This window comes from Poromitra crassiceps (genome assembly GCF_964638095.1).
Source record: "Poromitra crassiceps genome assembly, chromosome: 9".
Classification (NCBI taxonomy): domain Eukaryota; kingdom Metazoa; phylum Chordata; class Actinopteri; order Beryciformes; family Melamphaidae; genus Poromitra; species Poromitra crassiceps.
The window spans coordinates 29524907-29550286 of record NC_139630.1 but is presented as its reverse complement, the minus strand read 5'-3'; the positions used below and the strand labels follow the sequence as shown (position 1 = coordinate 29550286).

The window sequence follows — 25380 nt, the reverse complement described above, 5'->3', positions numbered from 1 at the left end:
AGCAGCACCACGGACTGGCCCGTAGCTACTCTCCATTGTTACGGTGCGGAGAAGAGGCTCTGCTCTACTGACCTTTGTACGGAGTGGGAGGGAAGAAGCGCTCCGTGGCAGAGTTGGATAGATGGGCCGCCACCTTCTCCAGAAGGTCAGCCAGCACTGAGGGGCGAGACACGCGCAAAGGTTAGACAGGCGCGGCTAGGATTAACCTTCAAAGAAAATACTTACAAACTTACAAACTCCAACACCTCAAGTTTTCAATTCTAGAGTTTAGAGCTACTGTACTTTTAGGGTAAATACTGTTCGAACATCCCATTTACATGGTTTTTGACTTTGTGGTTTTCCGCAATGCAGACAAAAATGGACGGAATGGAATTTGGCTAATACAAATGATATCAACTGTAAAACATGGAATGTTGCAGAATTTTGAATGAGTTGGCTGAAATTGATTAAAAGAAATTGCCTAATTATCAAAATCAAAAGTAGACCTTGATTGTAGTAACATAAATGATTTCATAATTGTAAAATAGGCCTAGAAAAATGATTACGTTTTCAATTGGGGTGTTTTGAGAGGGGGGTCAGTCTTGCTTGGGACCCTTAGGTCACCTCACAACTTGGTTTGCAGTTTGAGGAACATGTCGAAGAGGCTATCTTGAGAGAGAAAAAAATAATAATTAATGGCCCTCATATGCTCATTCATAGCACTGTCTTCCAGTAGTTGAAAATGCAAGTGTGTGCGTATGTGGGTGTGTGTGTGTGTGTGTGTGTGTGTGTGTGTGTGTGTGTGTGTGCGCGTGTGTGTTTGGGGGTTGTACAAAAGTCACTTTTGAATCCCAAAAATCTCAGCACCCCCCGCAAAGTCATCAATGAACAGCCAGTATCAACAGCTTAAACTTTAGTCCCACTGGAAATAATCCAAATTGATTATACGGTACCTTTGTCAGCTAATTTATGCATATTTTGATTTGGAATTATGCTTTCAGATCATCAAATGCATCATGAAAAAACAAACAAGAAGGCATACAGTATAGCACAAATACCTCTTCTCTACTGTATACATGTACCCTTTCATCGCACACTCACAGAGGAATATCCTCCTAAGTAGCATTCCACCCAAATACTATTTTGGCTTTGAATTGGAAGTGCTTCAGTTCCCCAGAGAGATGGCCACGCTTTTCGATTGGGATGGAACATTATCTTTTGATGTGAATTTTCCATAAAACTCAGTTTGCTCTTCCGAGTACATAAAGCAGCTTAATAACTTTGCAACTTTATGATCCTAAATGTAATCCCTCACTGCGCTCCTAGACAATGCACATTTTTCATTTTCATCTGCATTATTTCAATCAGATGCAATTAACCAATATCCTCCTGATGAAAATGTTATACTTAAACATTCCTCTGAATGTTAAAGCAGCATTGTATGAAAAAACAACTTTCTAATACAGACAGAATATGAACATCACCAAGGTCTGTTATATCTCCTATAATAATAATGCAAAGTCTGTGTGTGTGTGTGTGTGTGTGTGTGTGTGTGTGTGTGTGTGTGTGTGTGTGTGTGTGTGCCATTTTACGTGTGATTGCGCGGAATGTTTCAGGAAGCTAAATGGGCCAAATCGGCTAATTAGTGGACAAAATGAGTGAACACAGGCTCAGCACCACGGAGAGCTTCATCCGTTAGCTACTGATGGAGCACACCTGAGTGGAGGAGCACAGCTGAGCGGAGTTGGAAACAGCCATGGAAGTGGCCTATGAAAGCCCTCTGGGAAGAGAGAGGACTGAGCGAGGCCTGGCAAAATAGCCAGTGATTGTGTGCTCCAACCACTGGCTCCATGTGGGTATCACAACTATGATAAGAATGCAAAGTTTGTGTGTGCATGTATGAGAGAGAGAGAGAGAGAGAGAGAGAGAGAGAGTGTGAGAGTGAGTGAATTGTGTTCGCCCACAGCTATGCCATTTTACGTGCGATCGTGCAGAATCTTTCAGGAAGTGTAAAGAGCACCCCTGCGGGTGACCTAACGGAGGCAGATTTTTTAATTAGGTAATTAGGGCCGATGAATGGCCGAACTCCCAGCCTCCATTTACACTCTATACACTGCACGAGTATTCCATAGTATAATGAATAGCAGTAGCGAGCTTAATTCCCCAGGGTTCCCCCATGTGGCCACTGAAAAGCCAATATGTTAAGTACATGGGTCTCTTTTTTTGTCCACTTCTACCACTGCTGCAGACACTTCATTGAAGCAATTCAAATAGTAATTTGATGCATTTTACTGGCCATTAACAGCCACTTTCCACTTTCATTTGCTTTGGCATTTCAGCTCAACAGTTCACACCAATTAGCTTATGGAGGAGCATGTACTGGAAGGACAAGGATTTGGAGCGCTCTCAAATAAAAAGATGTGACCCTTCTCTGACCAAAATGTATTTTTCCTTGACCCTCCACAAGTGATTGTAAAAATATGAGTGACCCTCCCCGAACAAAGAGCTGGTGAAACAATGCAGTGTCAATAAAACCATAGGCAGGCATGGGACAAAATTAGGCCTTTGCCTAATTTTGTCAGTGAAAGCACATAAACAGCTGGACTTGCACTATGAGATAAGAAAGGCCACATCTGGCCATGAAATAAAATATTAAATTAGGAGGCATATTCTGCTCAAAATTATTACAATTATCGCCAGTATGGCCAAATTGAGATAGCGCAGTAGAATACAATTTCCCATTCCTTCTTCACAAAGAAGCAATGCTCCCCTCTATTTTGGTGTACAGTATATTGCACCTCTCCATGCACTGCGCATCCACAACACAACCTCTCCAGCTCAGATGTTTCATTTGTTTCTCTCCTCGAGATTCTGGTTTACAACACGCTTTCTCTAACTTGGCAGCCGCACATGTGTCGTTGTGGCATTATATTATATTGGCTGCTGGTAGGCTACAAACGTGAAGTTGCTGAGGCAAATGTATTCTGACACTGTTAGAGCATTACAGCAATTATACAATATAATATTCTCGGCTCGTAGCGTGCGGAGATCAAAGGCACTGGGTGAGGTGAGATAAACCGTTGCGTCATTACGCGCGGGTGAAGACCAGCTTCAATGCGCAGATGAAATCATCAAATCTTTCGAATATCATAAAAGTTGCAAATTGATTTGATACTGTCGGCCGCCATCCACCGCTCATCTAACAGGCGTTTCTGCAGTCCTCCACTTTCCCCCTGACATAATACAGCCTATTCAGGTGTTTGTTTTTCTTTCTTGGAAGTTTAAGAGAAGTTCAGTCATCAAGCCTTGTTTTCCCTACATTGAGTGACGAGCATTAAACCCGACTTGTGCGTTTAGAGTCGTGGTCTTTGATTGACAGGTGCTATACTGTAGCATGCTTGGCACATATGGTCATGTCAGTTGGGATCTTGTGGACACAGAGCAAGGGGAATGACAGCAATCGGTTCAGATTTGGGGATTTTAGAGCGCGGTAATGACGGACAGGTCTGTGAGATGTGTATTCACTGCATGCTGACACGCTGTGTCCCTTCCTCTGTGTGTGTGTGTGTGTGTGTGTGTGGTTTTACGGTTTGAACGTGCAATACAGACACAGATCTAACTGTTTAAGTTCTTCTTCTTCTTCTCTTCTGATTGGATCTCTTCCCAATTCGTCCCTCCCCACAATGTCCCTCCCCCGACATTTTAGTTTAGTTTTAATTTGATGACAAAAATGTCAATGGATTTCCATTTCCTCATAGTTTTTGTGATCACAACTTTGTTTTCATTTGGTTAACGTCTAGTTTTCATCAGTAAAAATAGGCAGCCGACATTTCTCGTCATCGTCTTCGTTGACGAAATTAACACTACACAGGTGCTCATCACGGCTTTTTCATGTGACGAGCCAGACGTAGGAGGTGGAACTTGCTTCTATTTCCTCCAGTGAAGCATCGCGTTTTGTGAGGTTAAAGAAGTGATGAGAGCAACAGGAGATCAAAGGCGGAGGCGAGCGAACATCCAGTAAATCCTAATCATGTTTTCTACTGGATGAAAAGGCTTGAATGAGCAGAGAGATGACCCTTTGAGAGTTCACCAGCTGACTGATGAAAGGAAAGGAGCCAATCCTTGTGCAGCATATAAGCATTAACCACTCATCTCGCGGCTTAGCGGCTGTAGCTCAGGAGGTAGAGCGGGTCATCCACTAATCACTTTGGATAAAAGAGGTCGGTGGTTCGATTCCCGCATATCTAAGTGCCCTTGGGCAAGATACTGAACCCCAAATTGCTCCCGAAGGCTGTGCCAGCACCCTGCGTGGTAGCTTGCCGCCATCTGTGTATGAATGTGTGTGTGAATGGTTGAATGTATCTACGGTAGCTTTGGATAAAAGCGCTATACAATGAGTAGGTACATAGCGCTTTGGATAAGTTCAAGTTCAACTTTATTGTCCCATACAGGGAAATTAAGGTGGTCAAGGGGCACAACATTAAAACACATAAAAAAAAAACATAACGTAAAAGCGCTATATAAATGCAGGCCATCTGACTTGATTCATTTGGATGTTTTGTTCTTTCTTCAATCCTAGCTATCTACTCCTAAGATGGGTAATTAGTCATCAAAGCCACTCCACAGCATTTGTTATCAGGTATCAGTTATTGATAAACTTTGTTCTTGAAGGTTAAAGTGATAATCTCGAAGATTTCTGTTTCATTCTCTTTGGCGACACCTATGGTGATGAGCGGTAACTGCAGGTGGGATTCAAACAGTGTTGCATCATGTGACGTTAGTCAGTTTGTTTGGTCATGCTAGCAGAGACCGTAAAAAGAAGTACCGGTAGCTTGTTATCCTACTTCACACAAGAGTTGCTGGGAACCTACAGTAACGTTACAGCAAGTCTATTGTGTTAGCTCCGCCAACCCTCTCTGGGGTGTCTCCACAGACACACTGTTCATAAATGCTACAATACTGAAAATGCAAAGGCTTCCATCAATGGCTAAATCACCATTGTATTAACTCAGTCTGCGATAGAGAACGACTTAACAGATATGAAACTCTTTGAGATTATAACTTAAACTACTGTGAGATCTATCTTCTTGGTAAGTAGATTCAATATGAATCTATCTACAAATATCTAGTATATATCTGTGGCCTATCAGCAGACAGAGGAAGAGGCAAGCAATCAATTATGGTAGGAAAGGCATGTGACATCACGGGGGTACTACTTTGAATAGTATGACCTTTGACCTACCAGCTTCTGGTTCATGTATTAATTTATGTGATTTCTCCTCCACTCCACTCGTTCCTCTCTTATCCCTCTCCCATTTCCTCTCAGTTCCACCCTCTGACATCTCGGGTCCATCGAGGAACCTGAGTTTGACTTTTCAGTATTGTTACTGAAGGGCATCTATCTGTCGGCAACCCTCGTGACATATTTGCTGCCTGCAAAATTCACTTCAAACTGCAGAATTCCGAAGGTGCATTTCTGGGATTTAATCAGCAGCGCTCTTACACTGTGGACAAACGTGCATCCTTCTTCTGCCAGGCAGAATAGATCCCCCCCTCCCGCCTCCAGGCATGTTTAGAACAGAGGAGGGCTTGAAGCTTCTTAGAAGACCTACCAGTTCCAGTTAGGATGTTGGGCTTGGTGGTCATGGCTTTGCAGTACTGTCTCCGGCAGATTTCCATCCAGCCCTCATCCTTCTCCGTGTCCTTAGATGACGCCAGAAACGCACTGATCTCAGAGTCTACACCACAAAGGAAGAGATAAGCAAAACTACAACTAAGTCAAAAATCACAAAGTTGACAAAGTTTGAGTTTACACGGGCTTTTCCAATCAGTGTTTGTCTTACCCTGTTTGCTGTGGTTGGTCTTTGGGGTGTCCAATGTGTAGCATTGAGGCAGAGGGTAGCATGAGAACATGGGCCAGGGGTAAGGATTTGCTCCCTGGAATGAAGATAGGCAGAATTTCAGAGGAGTTTTATTTATATGTATGTACAGTATGTATGTATGTATGTATGTATGTATGTGTGTATGTATGTATGTAAATGTATGGTATGTATGTATGCATGTATGTATGTATGTATATGTATGTATATATATATATATATATATATATATATATATATATATATATATATATATAGTGAAGTCAAGTCAAGTTTATTTGTATAGCACATTTCATACACAGAGGCAATTCAAAGTGCTTCACATAAAATGGATGACAGGAAAATAAAAGAATAAAAGAAGAGAATAAAATATATATATATATACAGTATATATATATATATATATATATTATATATATACAGTATAGTATATTTAAGCAATATATCACGAGAGCAAGTGTGTTGTGGTGAATATATCCCGCTGATAAACTGTTATCCCACGAGGCCGCAGGCCGACACACGCTGCTCGAGTGCTATATTGCTTTTATAAAACGGTTTCCAAGTATGATAATATAATAATAATAATAATACTATAAGTCCGACTCCGACTGGCATGTCATTCTGATAGAGTCAGTTGAAACACTACTGTAAGGCGGGACTGCAAGAACATGCGGGTGATTTGATTGGATCGTTCTGGAGACTGAAGTTGACATTGGCCAATCCTGGCGCTTGCTGAGTAGCTGAGAGCTTTCTGAAAACCGCGACAGGCAGCTCCAGCGCAGCATTGCATTCTCAGCGCTTGCTGAGAAGCTGAATGCTTTCTGCAAACCCCGACACCAACTAACGTTACGGGGTTAAATGCGGGGTTAACAGCCTTTCTTTTGCAAAGAAGACATTAGCCCGCATCTATTCTTGTACAAAACATCATTTTCTGCGAAGTATTAGTAAAGTTATAAGCGAAGATCGATTCACAAGGATCTGACAGCTGTCTCCGCCATTTTTTTTTTCTACGTTGTCATTTGAGGTAAGCCTTATTATTACTCTCTTAGTAAGAGAGTTGCCATGGCAACCAATAACCCATGGCCATGGGTTATTGAACTCGGTTACTGGAATTATACAATGGCTGTGAACCAATCAGATTGCTTGATTTGAGAGAGCCGTTTTATAAATATATATATACAGTATAGTATATATATATATACAGTATATATGTGTGTCTGTGTGTGTGTGTGTGTGTGTGTGTGTGTGTGTGTGTGTGTGTGTGTGTGTGTGCGAGTGCGTGTTTTATTTATTTTTATTTTGCCTTTATTATTGTGTGTTTACTGCATGTGAAACTATCTGGTTTCTCTAGTGATGTTTATGTAGCGCGCTCCGCCAATTCAAACTGTGAAGTAGGCTGTGAGGATACGAGATGTGTGCAGTAGGTGATGTGATGAATATCTATATCAGCTATATGGCTATCTGCATTTCTACAGCGACAACGGGGGCACAAGGAATCTCAGGTTTGAATCCGGCCCATCGTCTTCCTCTCCATCATTTGATATGTACACACAGACTTTCTTTCTTTCTCGGTGACTTTTAAAAAGGCACAAAGTGTCTGAGTGAAAAGTCACGTCTGATCCCACGTGCAGCTGCATTCGTTAAACGTGGCAGATCCTAGTTTGAAGAAAGAGTAACTCGCTTGACATTTGGGCTCCTTTATCTAATTGTCTGTGTCCTCCACTCATGATAATCCCTGCTGGTATTTGAGCTCGCCATGCACTCCCATGGCGACGTGCTCCTCCTGGAGGAAATGACAAGACGCTGAACACAAAGACCTGGATGTTGGAGAGGTGCTGATGATGGCGTGCACTCCTTACACGACTTTGGGGCTCAATGACAACTTTCCGTTTTAAAAGTCCATCCAATCTTAATCTTTATTTTTTTTAATCAAGTTTTGGGGGATTTTTCTCCCACTTTCTCCCCAATTGTACTTAGCAAATTGCCCCTGCTGTCCCGGTCGTTGCTGCACCCCCTCTGCCGATCTAGGGAGAGTTGGAGACGAGCACATGCTTCCTCCGATATGTGCCAGCCGCTTCTTTTCACCTGACAGCGAGGAGTTTCACAGGCAAGACGTAGCGTGTGGGAGGATCACGCTATTCCCCCCAGTTTCCCTCCCCCTCCAACAGGCACCCCGACCGACCAGAGGAGGCGCTAGTGCAGTGACCAGGGCTCATACCCCACCGGCTTCCCACCCACAGACACGGCCAATTGTTTCTGTAGGAACGTCTGACCAAAGCCGGAGGTACCGCTGCCGGGAATTGAACCTGGGCCTCGATCAACCAGGGTCAGTAATCTTTCAATAACACAGAATTACCACTCATTGCTTATGGCTGACTACATAAGCTGATAATATTGCCACTCCTTAATAATATACAGTACACAGTCTGTCTCTGTGAATCCTGGCAATGACTGACAACCCCGACTGCATACTAACTCAAAATCAAGCATTTTCAGTTTTTTACTGTATCACTTTGAGATCATTTCAAAGTTAAAGGCCCACATTTGTACCTTCAAATGGCTTCCTTTCTAAACTTGTTTTGCTGTAAAAACACATTTTGCTCCATAAGTTCTGGGAATGACTGATATTAAGCATCTATTTACTGTATCAATTTAGAGAATTTCAAAGATAAAAGGCTCACATTTGTAAATTGGAATGTCTGAAAATTGGGCTGCTGGGAAAAACCAAATTGCTCAATAATTTCTGACAATGACTGATATCTGTGTCCAGGATAACCCTGATGATACACTGACCCAAACATCAAATGTACCTCCCCAAGGCCCATTCTGAGCCAGGAGAAACCCAGCTTAATTTATTTAGTAAACTGGAAAGCCTCAGTATTTATTTAACAGCCTTCCGCTCGCTGCGTTTTATTTACCCGCACGAGGAGAGACGGGAATTAACGGAGACACGTTCCGCGGAATGACTATGGGTAAACAGGAGTGACAGAGTGGAACTGATGCCACTTACCAAAGAAATGCAGCTGTTTTCCTGTAAAAAGAAAAGAAAAGTCCAGGATGGTGCTGAAATGCTCGTTAAGGCCTCGTTCAACTCATTAAACAAAAGCTGCCTGCCGTCTGGCTGATTTAGCACTGCAGTCTCTCAACTGCCGATGATAAAGCCACATTGGCCATCGGTTGACCCCATTTAACCTGTAGTAGAATTAAAAGTATCACATATCCAGTGTTGCGGGTAACTAACTAAACTACTTTTTCAAATTGAGTAACTCAATTAGAATGACTGAAATTTAAATGGGCTAGTTACTAGTTACTTCAGGACATGAAAATAGCGGAAAACTTCAGAGGATTATCTGGTTTATGATCATCAGATCTAGTCCGGGAGAGACAACGCCTCCCTGCCTGGCAAAAAATGCTCCACACGCGGCAGGTAGAGCCCCAGAGGCTAATGACCTTGAGTAGGCTATAATCCCCAGAGGCTAATGACCTTGAGTAGGCTATAAGCCCCAGAGGCTAATGGCCTTGAGTAGGCTATAAGCCCCAGATGCTAATGACCTTGAGTAGGCTATAAGCCCCAGACGCTAATGACCTTGAGTAGGCTATAAGCCCCAGATGCTAATGGCCTTGAGTAGGCTATAAGCCCCAGACGCTAATGACCTTGAGTAGGCTATAAGCCCCAGACGCTAATGACCTTGAGTAGGCTATAAGCCCCAGATGCTAATGACCTTGAGTAGGCTATAAGCCCCAGACGCTAATGACCTTGAGTAGGCTATAAGCCCCAGATGCTAATGACCTTGAGTAGGTTATAAGCCGCAGGGGCTAATGACCTTGAGTAGGCTATAAGCCCCAGACGCTAATGACCTTGAGTAGGCTATAAGCCCCAGGGCTAATGACCTATAGGCTATAAGCCCCAGAGGCTAATGACCTTGAGTAGGCTATAAGCCCCAGACGCTAATGACCTTGTAGTGGTAATTTCTTGTGTTGTGTGACACACTACACGATCCTGTAGTGTGTGACACACTACAGTACACGATCCTGTAGTGTGTGACACACTACATGATCCTGTAGTGTGTCACACACTTGCTACTTGCCACTTGATTGACGTACAGGTGCGCCAGTCAGATCTCGCTGTGGCAGCCAAGTTTGTATATATATATATAAATAAATATGTTTGGTAGATCACTTTGACTTGGTCATTTTAAAAGTAGCTCCGAAGCTGAAAAAGTGTGGGCACCCCTGCACTACATGATCCTGTAGTGTGTGACACACTACAGGATCATGTGGGCAGATTATCGGCCCCGGCGAGGCACAAATCGGGAGCACTCCCGAGATAGTCGGGAGTGGGGAATCTTGGCCACAATCGGGTAAATTCTCGTCAGGTCTGGGGGAGGCATTAGCAGCTTCACTTCTTCAGCTAAAAACAAGGTGTAAATCACATCTTTTCAAGTCAACTTGACATCTCAGGGCTTGTGGAGACTTGGATTATGCCAGGTGAGCAGTATGGATGTTTTTGCAAGTTTTATCTGCTGTATCCTCTTGTCTTACTTTTGGGAAGATGTCAAATACATGTAGGTGGATCTCCCAAAATGTTGGCGTGTAACTCACAAACACACAAGCGAGTGAGGCATACAAATCACGTTGAACGCATTACGTAAGGGAGAGAAAGCCATGTTACAGGAGTCAGGATGCTAACGTAGGGAGCTAACTGTAGACTAGGCCGCGTAGTGGTCATAATAACAATTCCTAGACATTAAAATCTTTGTGCAAGGTTTATGTTCGGGATTCCATAGTAATTGAAGGCTACGTGAAGGCCGATTTTTAACAATCGCCGAGTGCATTTCTTTGTTTTCCTCTTCTGACAGCGTGAAATATGGCCAACATTAGCTGACACTAAAGAGCAACAACAATTTGTTCAATACTAATCTAATCTCATGGATGTGTTTTCTGACGTTGAGGGAAGTTTGTGTCAAATCCAAATGACAGGTGAATGGACATGATGGAAACAGAGCTAGTGTGGTTCCCAAAGGCAGGTTACGATGAAGAGTGGAGCGGAGCTGACCTCGCCTTGCAGGGCCCGAGGGGGGAGCCTCCTCTCGGACGGACCGCCCACCGCGCTGACGCGGACGAGAACGTGGTTCCTCTCCACCGACAGGCTGTCTATGATGACCTCACTGAGGAGGTCGACGGGTGAAGGCAGGAGCGCAGAGACAAAACGCGGGAGGGGAAGAATGAAAGGGAAGGGAGAGAAAAAGTAATCAGAAAGCCAGTCATCCTTCTAACTCGAGCCAGCACTCAGACTCCACATCTCAGAGCCAGAGAGAGAGAGAGAGAGAGAGAGAGAGAGAGAGAGAGAGAGAGAGAGAGAGAGAGAGAGAGAGAGAGAGAGAGACACACACACACACACACACACACACACACACACACACACACACACACACACACACACACACACACACACACAGGCACAGGCACAGGGAGAGGCACTCTTTTGGAAGTGACCTTTTTGCTTCATTTCCGCTTTGGTTTAATTGTATTTGTGACGAGGGAAACAAACAAACAATTCCTCATCCTGGACTGGTTTGATTCAATCTAAAAGTGCCATGTCATAACAGGATGATGCATGGACAAACAAACACAAAACTTTTGCTGACTTTTCAAGTCATCAAAATACAAGTCGAGCCAAGTCTCAAGTCTTCTCCTCATACAAGTCAAGTCTCCAATAATTACAATTGTGACATGAACCTGACTCCAGCCCCCACCTCCGTGAACCTCTTATCATTAAGATGTAAGTCAGCCTAAAAGAACAGGGTGAGCTGTGTTACAGTGGGTTGACTCCTCCCTAACATTACATACCCGTCTCTCATTGGCCTGTCAGCCTAAAAGAACAGGTGAGCTGTGTTACAGTGGGTTGACTCCTCCCTGAAGTTACGTACCCGTCTCTCATTGGCCTGTAAGCCTAAAAGAACAGGTGAGCTGTGTTACAGTGGGTTGACTCCTCCCTGAAGTTACGTACCCGTCTCTCATTGGCCTGTAAGCCTAAAAGAACAGGTGAGCTGTGTTACAGTGGGTTGACTCCTCTATGATGTTACATACCCGTCTCTCATTGGCCTGTAAGCCTAAAAGAACAGGTGAGCTGTGTTACAGTGGGTTGACTCCTCCCTGAAGTTACGTACCCGTCTCTCATTGGCCTGTAAGCCTAAAAGAACAGGTGAGCTGTGTTACAGTGGGTTGACTCCTCCCTGAAGTTACGTACCCGTCTCTCATTGGCCTGTAAGCCTAAAAGAACAGGTGAGCTGTGTTACAGTGGGTTGACTCCTCTATGATGTTACATACCCGTCTCTCATTGGCCTGTAAGCCTAAAAGAACAGGTGAGCTGTGTTACAGTGGGTTGACTCCTCCCTGAAGTTACGTACCCGTCTCTCATTGGCCTGTAAGCCTAAAAGAACAGGTGAGCTGTGTTACAGTGGGTTGACTCCTCTATGACGTTACGTACCCGTCTCATTGGTCTGTAAGCCTAAAAGAACAGGGTAAGCTGTGTTACAGTGACTCCTTCCTGATGTTACGTACCCGTCTCATTGGTCTGTAAGCCTAAAAGAACAGGGTAAGCTGTGTTACAGTGACTCCTCCCTGATGTTACATACCCGTCTCTCATTGGCCTGTAAGCCTAAAAAAACAGGGTAAGCTGTGTTACAGTGACTCCTCCCTGATGTTACATACCCGTCTCTCATTGGCCTGTAAGCCTAAAAGAACAGGGTAAGCTGTGTTACAGTGGGTTGACTCCTCTATGACGGTACGTACCCGTCTCATTGGTCTGTAAGCCTAAAAGAAAAGGGTAAGCTGTGTTACAGTGACTCCTCCCTGATGTTACATACCCGTCTCTCATTGGCCTGTAAGCCTAAAAGAACAGGTGAGCTGTGTTACAGTGGGTTGACTCCTCCCTGAAGTTACGTACCCGTCTCTCATTGGCCTGTAAGCCTAAAAGAACAGGTGAGCTGTGTTACAGTGGGTTGACTCCTCCCTGATGTTACATACCCGTCTCTCATTGGCCTGTCAGCCTAAAAGAACAGGGTAAGCTGTGTTACAGTGGGTTGACTCCTCCCTGATGTTACATACCCGTCTCTCATTGGCCTGTAAGCCTAAAAGAACAGGTGAGCTGTGTTACAGTGGGTTGACTCCTCCCTGAAGTTACGTACCCGTCTCTCATTGGCCTGTAAGCCTAAAAGAACAGGTGAGCTGTGTTACAGTGGGTTGACTCCTCCCTGATGTTACATACCCGTCTCTCATTGGCCTGTCAGCCTAAAAGAACAGGGTAAGCTGTGTTACAGTGGGTTGACTCCTCCCTGATGTTACATACCCGTCTCTCATTGGCCTGTCAGCCTAAAAGAACAGGGTGAGCTGTGTTACAGTGGGTTGACTCCTCTATGACGGTACGTACCCGTCCCCGCTGGCCGACTCGGTGGCGTTCTCCCTCTGACTCTGCAGCAGCATGGAGCAGATGCTGTACTGACTCTCCAGCAGCAGAAAGGAGTCCAGGTTACAGCACAGCACACTGAGCAGTCTGCAACACACACACGCAAACATACACACACATACGCACGCGCATGCGCACACACACACACACACACACACACACACACACACACAAACATACACACACATACGCACGCGCACGCACACACAAAGACAGAGAAAAACTTGGACTTTAGCGCAAGAGCATTCAATAAAATGTAGCCTAACTTTGGAGGGTTTGGAGCCCCCTTCCCGACAAGCTAGCATGACATGGTTGATACAAATAGATGCCTTAGGTCTCCTAGATTCATATGACTTTTGCTTTAAAAGTGAGGCCGCTACAGGCCCTGAAAGACAGTAATATCAGCCATGGAGACACATTTCAACAGAGGGTGCAAAAATATGAAACTGGGGGGTGCAATGCATGCTCTTGCACCCTCGTAGAACTGGACCTGTGACCAAGCAAGGTGGGCTTTGTGTGGGAATGGGGAATACGCTGTAACAAATGATAAGATAAAGGAGGACGGAACTTTGGAACTAATAGGATACACCAAAGAAACATACATAGAACTAGAGTTGTTCCGATACCAGTATAGGAAATGCCTCCGATACTGCCTCAAATGCTGGATCGGGTATTGACGAGTATTTTAGTCTATATCCATTGATCCGATACCACCTAATTTATTAGCCCCGAAAAAACTTTTCCCGGAAATCAAAGGGTTTCACCTGAGCCAGGCGATACTTAAAGGGATACACCAACTTTGTGGGAGTTTCACCCATTGGCCATATCGCCCATACAGTACATAACTAAGATAATGTGAGAGCAAAATTATTGATTGATTGCTTATTAATTGGTTGTTGATCATTATCGACTCTGTTCCATAATGATCTATGGCTCTCTTCTAAGATGTCTTTTGTGGACTCTGCTCTCTCTCACAATACACAATACCTTTACCGTCATTCTCTCTACAGTATTCACCTTATGTAGCCACGCCCATTTGACCCGGTTCTGTGGCCGTCCTACGACTTCCGGCAAAAAAAAGAAGAAAAAAAAATGGCTGGCTGCTCCAATATAATCTAACTCTGAATTAACTAATACTTTAGCCAATTGTATGTAACATACCAAATAAAAGCAAACGGCAATGTCTAAGAATGCAATGCCATGTAACTGGCTCGTTAATTCTCGCATTCCAGGGAATTACGTTACGTCTTATTGACCTAAGTGGCTCGAGCTGCCTCGGAGGAGAGACAACTATCTGAAGCTTTCTTTGTTGGAGTCCAGGTATGTTTTACAAGAAAGTGCTCGTCATTGTCGACGATAACGTTATCTGACCTGGCTAACAGTGGATACTCTGCTTGCTTGCTGTGTACCGAGCTCAAAGTAGTAGGCTACGTTTTTGTTTTACACCCTGCGCTGTCCGCTACAAAAACAACTCTCTTCTTCATGACGTTCTTTCATATTTGGCGCCGTGACCGCCGGAAGTGTTAGACGGACCCGGAAGAATTTGGCCCACTGTAAGGTCTGAACATAAGGTGAATACAGTGAGCTAACAGTCATCCAGTTAGTTAGTATTGGGGGAAACGAAAAATCAAAGTCACCAAAAACACACATTTCTAACAGCGCCAAAAAGCTCCTACAGTACATGCTGTGACTCGGGTACTCACCAAGAGATGAAATATTAATCCAAAATGCCAAGAAACTCTATTTTTAAGGTAAATAGATAGCCGGAACTACTTTCTAAACATGGCAGCCAGGCGCATGTGCAGCGCATGTGAAGCGCTGTGTACAGGCAAACAAGGAAGTAACTTGGTGTGGGGATTTACTACGAAAACTACATTTCATGTAACTATGGATTATTATCTCATCGCGTGGTGAGTACCCGAGTGCAAGCTAGCTAACTAAGCTAGTTATGCTTACAACAAAAAGGAGAAAAAAATAAACTGGGCTGTATGTGTGTTATGCCACTGTCAGTGTCAGCTGCGTGGTGATATTCAAACATAGCTGGTCATTGAGCATCAGACATGGCTGTAATGCGCTATGACTCTTGCGGTTCTAATGAGCCCATTTTCATTCAGATATTGTGATGTGAGAAGTCAAGGTACACGATTGAAATACCCGTTTACCTTTGTCAAAAACGTTGCTGACTTTAGAGCCATTTTAGCCCTGCTTCCCAGTGAGCTAGAGCTAGCATAACATGGCTGGATTCTTCTGGATGTCTAGTTAGTTCCCGCCAACACCAGAAGCACGCTGTGCTTGTCAAACACAGACTATTTTCAACTTGAAAATATTTTGCGGCCCACTCGGGGGCACTCGTGTGACAGTGTGGTTGAGAACTATCGCTCTATAGTACTTCTATAACCTTGGTATAAAAGTGCTTTAAAAATACACACACACACACACACACACACACACACAAGGGTAGGAATTTCACATAGGCCATGGACGCAGTGGCCCCCTCCCATTGGTCGAAGGCCAAATGGCCTTGCCCCTAAAATGACAAAATTCCCACCCTGACACACATACACCTCTATATACTTATTAACGACTAAATAATGAGTAAACATTAGCTAATGACTCATAATTACCATCAGATACATGATGATGATGATGATGATGATGATGATGGCTATTATTTTAGTAATGGCCCCCACCCATCATGTTGATACTTTCATGATGTATTACCTTTATTATGCACATCATTCTCTCCCTCTTCTCTAACTCTGTCCCCTTGTCCCTCTCTCTCTCTTCTCATGCAAACCACTGGTCTCTCTCTCTCCCTGTCAGCTCTCTTCTCATGCAGATCACTGGTCTCTCTCATCCTGCTAGCTAGAAGAAGAGCTGACAGGGAGAGAGAGAGACCAGTGGTTTGCATGAGAAGATAGCTGACAGGGAGAGAGAGAGACCAGTGGTTTGCATGAGAAGAGAGCTGACAGGGAGAGAGAGAGAGACCAGTGGTTTGCATGATAAGAGAGAGAGAGAGACCAGTGGTTTACATGAGAAGAGAGCTGACAGGGAGAGAGAGAGACCAGTGGTTTGCATGAAAAGAGAGAGAGAGAGACCATTGGTTTGCATGAAAAGAGAGAGAGAGAGACCATTAGTCTGCATGAAAAGAGAGCTGACAGGGAGAGAGAGAGACCAGTGGTTTGCATGAAAAGAGAGAGAGACCAGTGGTTTGCATGAAAAGAGAGAGAGAGAGACCATTGGTCTGCATGAGAAGAGAGCTGACAGGGAGAGAGAGAGACCAGTGGTTTGCATGAAAAGAGAGAGAGAGAGACCATTGGTTTGCATGAAAAGAGAGAGAGAGAGACCATTGGTCTGCATGAGAAGAGAGCTGACAGGGAGAGAGAGAGAGACCAGTGGTTTGCATGAAAAGAGAGAGAGAGAGACCAGTGGTTTGCATGAGAAGAGAGCTGACAGGGAGAGAGAGAGAGACCAGTGGTTTGCATGAAAAGAGAGAGAGAGAGACCATTGGTCTGCATGAGAAGAGAGCTGACAGGGAGAGAGAGAGAGACCAGTGGTTTGCATGATAAGAGAGCTGACAGGGAGAGAGAGAGACCAGTGGTTTGCATGAAAAGAGAGCTGACAGGGAGAGAGAGAGACCAGTGGTTTGCATGAGAAGAGAGAGAGAGAGAGACCAGTGGTTTGCATGAAAAGAGAGCTGACAGGGAGAGAGAGAGACCAGTGGTTTGCATGAGAAGAGAGAGAGAGAGAGACCAGTGGTTTGCATGAGAAGAGAGAGAGAGAGAGACCAGTGGTTTGCATGAAAAGAGAGCTGACAGGGAGAGAGAGAGAGACCAGTGGTTTGCATGAGAAGAGAGCTGACAGGGAGAGAGAGAGACCAGTGGTTTGCATGAGAAGAGAGAGAGAGAGACCAGTGGTTTGCATGAAAAGAGAGAGAGAGAGACCAGTGGTTTGCATGAAAAGAGAGCTGACAGGGAGAGAGAGAGAGACCAGTGGTTTGCATGAGAAGAGAGCTGACAGGGAGAGAGAGAGAGACCAGTGGTTTGCATGAAAAGAGAGAGAGAGAGACCAGTGGTTTGCATGAAAAGAGAGAGAGAGACCAGTGGTTTGCATGAAAAGAGAGCTGACAGGGAGAGAGAGAGAGACCAGTGGTTTGCATGAGAAGAGAGCTGACAGGGAGAGAGAGAGAGACCAGTGGTTTGCATGAAAAGAGAGAGAGAGAGACCAGTGGTTTGCATGAAAAGAGAGAGAGAGACCAGTGGTTTGCATGAGAAGAGAGCTGACAGGGAGAGAGAGAGAGACCAGTGGTTTGCATGAGAAGAGAGAGAGAGAGACCAGTGGTTTGCATGAGAAGAGAGCTGACAGGGAGAGAGAGAGAAGCTGTGTTTCCATTACAGTTTTTCGCAAAATAATTGCGATATTTCTACAACTTCGACAATGTACAATTGCGACTTGTAGGCGTTTCCATTGAAGTTGAGTTTGAGTGACGGCGCACACACCTGAACGCAATTCCCCGTTGCAGCAGCTGCCACAGTGATTACGCACGGGGATCTGCCCCATATCCCGTCCCCTGCATGCTCAAATCCAACCAATGGTCAATGCAAATCACAACATGAAGTTACAACGCATATAAACAAGCCTGATTATCAATTCAAAAGAAAATGAGTGTCAACATGTTGCTGGCTACAGTGAATGCAGTGAGCGCGAGAGGCAGAGGAAAAAAGGTAGCCTACAACTGCGCGCACACAGACAGGCAGCCTGCCGATTTCTGTCATTAAACATGATCTATTTTCCCCAGCTCCGCTTTTGCACAACACTCGTCTTTCTGCTAGGTAGCGTTGCTTCAAAGTTTTCCACTTGCTGCGGAGGTTTTGCCACGGTTTATCGGACCCTTTCTCCCTCATTTTCCTTTCATTTTCCGCTCCTTTTCCAAAGAAGATGGGTCACATCACATGACATGCAAATGCGAAAAATCTGTTTCCATTACACTTTTGCGATAAACTGCTATATCGACACGTCTGAAAAACCACCTCATGAGAGCGCAAAAACTTTTTGCGATATTTGGGAGGTTTTTCGAAATTTACGTGTTTCCATTACCCAGTTTCTATTGCGATATTTAGATTTTGCGCATTTCTGAGGGTAATGGAAACACGACTAGAGAGACCAGTGGTTTGCATAAGAAGAGAGAGAGACCAGTGGTTTGCATGAGAAGAGAGATGACAGGGAGAGAGAGACGAGAACAAGAGAGCAAGGACAAGGGGAGAGAATTAGAGGAGGAGAGATTTGTGCATTAATGTTGTGGATAATAACATAATAAATCATCAACGCATCAACATGATGGATTGGGGCCATTCCTTAGGGGCCATACTGCAGGGAGAGAGAGAGAGAGAGAGAGAGAGAGAGAGGGAGGGAGAGAGAGAGAGAGTGTGAGAGAGAGTGAGAGAGAGAGAGAGAGAGAGAGTGAGAGTGAGAGAGAGAGAGAGAGGGGGGGGGTAAGGCTTAAGGACAAGAGGTTGAAGAAAAAAGATGCCAGAGGGGGAAAATGAGAGTGTGTACACTGGAGTTGTCAGGAGACAAGGCCTTTCGCTGTCGTTAAGTCACAGAGATCTCTCGCCACCATGGATCATAATGACAGCACACACTGTGTTCTCATCAAGCAGCCTTCAGTAGACTAGAGGAGACTCGAGGAATGACATGTTTCTATGGATCGTAATGACAGCACATTTAGTTTACTCATTAGTTTTTCACACTTTTTCACATCAAAAGTTTATTTTGCAGGATTTCATTCATAACTGTAATCTACAATATGGTGAGGTAACAAATAACTATCAAATTTCTTCCCCATTTCAACCAATCATATCACGACATGGCACCTGTCAATCAATCTTCATTTTGAGGAGAAAATTCTGCAGGCAAGATGGCTGCCTAGTGCCTACATGGACAGACTTTTCTAAGCCCATGAATGTTAATATACTTGGCCAATAACATACAAAATAAAACAAACAGTAATGTCTTCATTTAATGCAGAATGCATAGGACATGTAACTGGTTCGTTAAACTCGCATTCCAGGAATAATGTTAACATCTGCGGGTCTTACCCCGGACCCTCGGACATTCCAAGCTCAAGAAGCACATTTGCCTCAGCTTTCAAACAGCAGTACGCGTGGAGGCAGCTGGTTCCTCAGTTCTCTGCAGAGCCCACTCGTGTAGCGCCAGAACACGCTCGATTTGGGGGCGGAACACGGCAGGATTGGCCAACGCCAACTCCAGTCCACAGAACTATCAAATCATCGACACGCTACTGTATGGCCCGCCTCTCAACTCTCTTTCATCTCAGGCCATATCTGTTTTCAGTCTGATACGTCACCGACCCTCTTTGAGACCCGGTTCATGTGGTATTTTAATAATATATTTACAAGATTTGTATCCTTATATCCTGACCTCGAAAAAGTTATCGAGACCTTCGTCTCGCCACGTTTACATTACTGTCATCTTGGACCTTGGGCCCACGACGGCCTTCTAATGGTCCATTAACTGGTGGAATATTTTATGAAACATCTTTGTCATTTAGAGAGAATACTGGGATATTTTTTAATGCTTTGGTTTAATGGTTTGGTCTGCTAAGCAACAGAGTTGCTGTGCCCACTCTCTTTAGTATTGCAAGCGAGTAATAAAGTGATAAGATGGCTCAACATTTTCTAAAGTCAAGGATCCAACAAAGAAACAAAATGAGAACTGTAGTGCGAGAGGGTTCATGGCCAAATTGAAGTACAAACAGGACTTAATCAATGATTTTGCCACAAAGAGTTTGACGTTTGGCATTTGGAACATGGCAAAACATGAGGTACGAGTGCATCATTATTTTTAATTGGATTATTTTGAGAGCTCATGGGATACTGTTCATGGAATGGTATTAATTGCTGGATATTATGTTTTATGATAATAAGCTAATAAATAAACACTAGACCAGGGGTGCCCAACCTTTTTTGACCCAAGATCTACTTTTCAAGTAGCCAGCCTCCCGAGATCTACCAGTCCAGTTTCAACATCGCAAACGCACACACATCGTTTCCAGCCTGCAGTAACTAACCTCACAACACTTTCTCGTTGTCCCACAACCACTTGACATTAGGGCTGTGAATCTTCACTGGCCTCACGATTCGATTCGATTACGATTCAGAGGGCTACGATTCGATTCGATTCGATTACGATTATCGATGCATCTCGATGCATCTTAAATCGTTGCTTTTTTCCCCCAATAGGCCTACATGATTTATTTTTTCTCACTTCCTTTTTTCTCACTGTGTGGCTACTTTTAAAATAAAAGTGCATTTGGAATTGCATTGTATTACGATCCATAATTAAAATAAACAACTGCATGTACTTCCATTATATTTGATTTGATTTTTTTTCCATAATCGATTTTTGACGCGATCGACCTGGGGTCAGTCCGCGGTCGACCAGTAGACCGTGATCGACTGGTTGGGCACCTCTGCACTAGACATTTCGAATGTCAAGAGTGATGTCACTCGGGCAGCTCGACCAGGGTGTGTGTGTGACGACATCACTGATGACATCACTCACTGATGACATCACAACTGCTGGAGTGTCATCACTGATATCATCACTGATGACATGACTCACTGATAACATCACGTATAGAATCGGTTGTCAAATTCTCGAGTTGCCCAAGTTGTCCTACTTATACCTCCCCCCCCCCCATAAACTTGCTGGAGACATTAATACAGAATAAGTCATCGAACGGTGATTCAGAGCAGTAGTAGTGTAAGGTAGTAGTGGTAAGGTAGTAGTGTAAGGTAGGAGGGTAATGTAGGAGTGGTAAGGTAGGAGGGTAAGGTAGTAGTGGTAGTAGGTATGGTAGTGGAGGAGCCTGCAGGGCTGCGACCACTGATACAAACATAGATCAATGGAGACCAACAGCTTTGGAGACAGCAGTCTTGGATCTTTCCTGGGGAATGTTCCCTGCTTTCTCTGGTCATCTGATTTCTGAAACCAGACATGGGGCAGAGTGACTTGTAGAGCCTCTTTCTTGTACCAGTTGCAGTGGGCGGTGTCCACTCCCTTGGAGTCCAGGGCTTTTTGTCAGCAGTGATAGTCCATGTAGTTGGGGGCGGCTGTGGCTCAGGAGGTACATGTAGAGCGGGTCGTCCACCAACCAGAAGGTCAGTGGTTCGATCCCCAGCTCCTCCAGTCCACATGTCGAAGTGTCCTTGGGCAAGACACTGAACCCCAATTGCTCCCGATGGCTGTTCCAGCACCCTGTGTGCAGCTTGCCGCCTTCGGTGTGTGAATGGGTGAATGTAGGCACATTCTAAAGCGCTTTGGATAAAAGCGCTATATAAATGCAGTCCATTTACCATTTAGTTGGACCAGCAGTTCTTGGTCTGGTTCGCATTTGTGGACTCTGGCATCAAATGAAGCAGTGCGGTACTTCTCCAGTTTGGCTTGAATGTCTTGAGACTGGAGATTTACCACTGGTCCTACTCTTATAGCCTCTGCAGGGAACGATTCATGACATCACTGATGATGTCACAATGTCTATGTTCATCATCAGTGTCTGACATAAAATCACTGCTGATATCATACGTATATAGAATTGGAGAATCAGTCAATGCAACAGTGCATACCAATGGCGAAGTTCCCGCTGAGCGTTATTGAGGTGTTTGTTTTTTCCGGACCAAGGACGATTTTTCAGAAATTCGCTTCCGACGTGTACACATCTGTTGCTGTGATTGATTGACAGGTGGGTCAAAATTTGCATCGCAATTTCGTGACGTATATTCGCATCGCTCTTGGTGTGCAACAGCCTTTATCTTTCGTGAAGGACATCTCTCCTTTTTAAACAGCTGCTTCACTCCCCTGATGTGGTGGCCAGTTAGTTGCGTGGTCTCCTTCCTGTCTGACTGACAACACGGCTCACTCATGGTGACAGTAGCACAGCACGAGGCTCTCAGTCTGTCAGGCCTTGTGACCTCCTCTCGCTTTGAAACAGAGAAGGCTGCCGTCTTTTATTAGGTGGGGATGAAGAACGCAGGTCCAAACAAAGGCGGTCGAGACGTTTCTTTTGATGTGGGAAGAGGATTACAGGGCCCTGACCCCAACGTGTCCAGCATGAAGGCCAAGACACACCAACCCCACATTCAGATCCAGCATGAAGGCCAAGACACACCAACCCCACATTCAGATTGACTTGTATTGCCACAGTAGGTAATCAGATTACATAGAATTTGACTTAGTGTAAGTAAGTATGCAGCGTAGCGGTCACATCAATAGTCGGAAGACAAAAACAATACAGAAGGACAATCACACAAAAATACAAGATGGGGGGGGGGGGGGGGGGGGGGTGATAGGTCCATGTCAGTGGGGGGATTCTGGCCTGTTGTTGAGCCGGCTGTGCTTTAGGGGATATTGGGTCCAGGGGGTGTCAGAGTCCCTAATCGTGGGGTTAGGGTTAGGCCTTGTTGATGAGGCAGTTGGGAAGAAGCTGTTCTTGTGATGCTATAGGTTTTGGTCTTAACAGACCTCAGTCTCCTGCCAAGAGAGACGGCTGTGGGGGCGGCTGTGGCTCAGGAGTTAGAGCAGGTCGTCCACCAATCGGAAGGTTGGAGGTTCGATCCCCGGCTCCTCCAGTCCGCATGTCAACGTGTCCTTGAGCAAGACACTGAACCCCAAATTGCTCCCGATGGCTGTGCCAGCACCCTGCGTGGCAGCTTGCCACCTTCGGTGTGTGAATGGGTGAATGTAGGCGCTTTGGATAAAAGCGCTATATAAATGCAGTCCATTTTACCATTTACCAAGAGAGTTTGTGGCCGGGGTGGGGAGGGGTCGGCCGTGATTTTCCGAGACCGAGACATTAAAGAACTACCGGCAACGAAGGCGCCCTCCTCGCCTGTGTGAGGTCAAAAAGGTCCACTTGAAAACACTGCAAAGACTACAGCCAACCGTCAACTAGCACGCATGTTCTGCGCCTGCGTGAAACCCGGGACTGCGAAAATACAAACCAGATACATGAAACAAAGCAGCATTTGCATACCATTTTCACACCACTCTCGCTTACCACTTAAATGGTACGAGAAACGAGACATGGGGATAAAATGGCACTAAATGAGTGACATCATACGACAGACAGGCTTTCCTAAACGCAACGTCGCCGTGAGGATAGAGCTCAACAGGCACGTGACTTTCCGTGACGTCATTTGCCGGGGGAACGAGGGCTTGTTATTTTTTATTCTCACTTAATGGTTTTGTTCTATGGTCACTCAAGATTCTCTGGAAAACTTTTTGGCTTGGTTCGAGCCTTAAAACTTGTTATATTTGGATTTATCGAAATGTCTATGGAGAAAATGGACGCGGAACTTACTTACAAATTACGTCACGAAAAGTCACGTGCCTGTTCAGCTCTATAATTGGTGTATTGGAATGATCGGATGAGATGAAGTTGAAAATTGAGTAGAACCTTCTGTGTGTGCTCAATTATTATATAGCTCAGATTATGACATCTATCACGTATAGTTGACACGTGCTACAGTGACCAAAAATAAGAGAAGATACAATGATGAGGATACAGTAAGAGCAGAGATATGGCCAACCATCAAAAACCACCTATAGTTCAAAATTATTCAAATTGCTGTAGTTTATTGGTGTTCCTGAGCTTCACAAGCATGTACATAAGCTCTCTCACTCATTTTTTGTGTGGTGTTAAATCTATTCATTCTTCCTTGATGTCTAATTCAGATTCAGTCGGGCTGTATATTGAGTATATTCAATTGTGCAAATTGTCCACGTTCAGCAGAAAGAAAATCATTGAAGTCAGGCCTTCTCAAAAATAGTTTTCCATTGTACTGAGGGACTTTGGGCTATGCTGACATACAGTATGTTGAAATCCTGCTATCAATGCGAGGGAGTGTGCTTAATGTGACTTTTGGACTTTTATCCCTTTTTGACAAACCCAGCATTGAGCGTCAGGCTGACTCAGTAGACTGAGACTGTATAAAAAGATGGACGTCACCACCGTGACGTCACCCACTGGTTTCTGGATTCCAGATTTGAATTTTGCCTTGCGGCCGTCGCCATCTTGGCTGTCGTCGCCATATTTGGATGAGAAGAGCTGCAGTGCCGCCTGCTATTGGTCCGTGATTGCCAAGCGCTGTCAATCACGCCCCAAAACATAGTCTGCTTTATCATCTATTTTGCTCTAAATGGGATCATAATTTACTAAATAAACATCATGCTGTATTAAAGAAGACTTGAAACTAGCGATTGAGACCATAAACTCATTAGGAAATTGTTTACTGAGGTCATAACTCAAGTGAGAAGTCGGGTCATTTCCCCATTAACTTCTATACAAATCCGACCAAAGCCGTTTTTTTTTTCTTTCTTTTGTACCGGGGCTGTAAACTTTGTGTAAACATGTTTATTTCTGCTGTAAAGTCGGGCATTTTAACATGCGGGTGAATGGGGAATGACTCCCTTTTGGTGCCAGCCTCAAGTGGCCGTTTGAGGAACTGCAGTTTTGGGGACTTCCGCGTTGGCTTAATTTTTTCAGAACCGAAGTTTGGGGCTTGGTACACTCTTCTCTGCAATGACCTAGTTTGTTTACAGCAATTATGCTAATGTCTCAAAATGAATGTGCCAATGATTGAGTACCACAGTAATCCATCTTCAGGACCCAGTACAGGGATAGCGTGGAGAGAGTCGTAGAGTGTGTGAGTGTAACGATAAAGGCTGTCAGTCAGTGCATCACTCTGGGTGGTAAATGAATAGTTCCTTTCCCTGGCTGCTAGATGGGAATGGGAGTGGGCTGAGTGACAGACAAAGGCAGAGGGAGTCAAGATCAGGGCTATGCGCTTACTTTATTAGGTGCTACAGTACCGCCTAATAAATGGTGCCAAACTGAGTTAGATGGAAGGAGTTTGTCAATGGCCTATGTTCCCCAGCGGAGCTAAAGGCCTAAGTAAGTAAGTGCAGTACCACCGGTGCTAGTAAGATAATAATAATAATAATCAGTAGCACAAAATAAAATTTAGTAGCACA

At 44.6% G+C, this 25380-nt stretch overlaps 1 protein-coding gene across 1 annotated transcript in view; it reads right to left on the bottom strand.

Moving 5' to 3' along the window:
- tbc1d32 (TBC1 domain family, member 32) overlaps positions 1-25380 on the bottom strand; it is a gene marked incomplete at its 5' end in the record, with an annotated part of 133210 nt that overhangs the window by 50005 nt on the left and 57825 nt on the right. Inside the window, 4 exons of the mRNA XM_083642929.1 lie at positions 5592-5717; positions 5823-5916; positions 10915-11026; positions 13291-13413. Of these exons, the coding sequence (XP_083499055.1) occupies positions 5592-5717; positions 5823-5916; positions 10915-11026; positions 13291-13413 (455 nt within the window). The remainder of the gene's footprint in view (positions 1-5591; positions 5718-5822; positions 5917-10914; positions 11027-13290; positions 13414-25380) is intronic.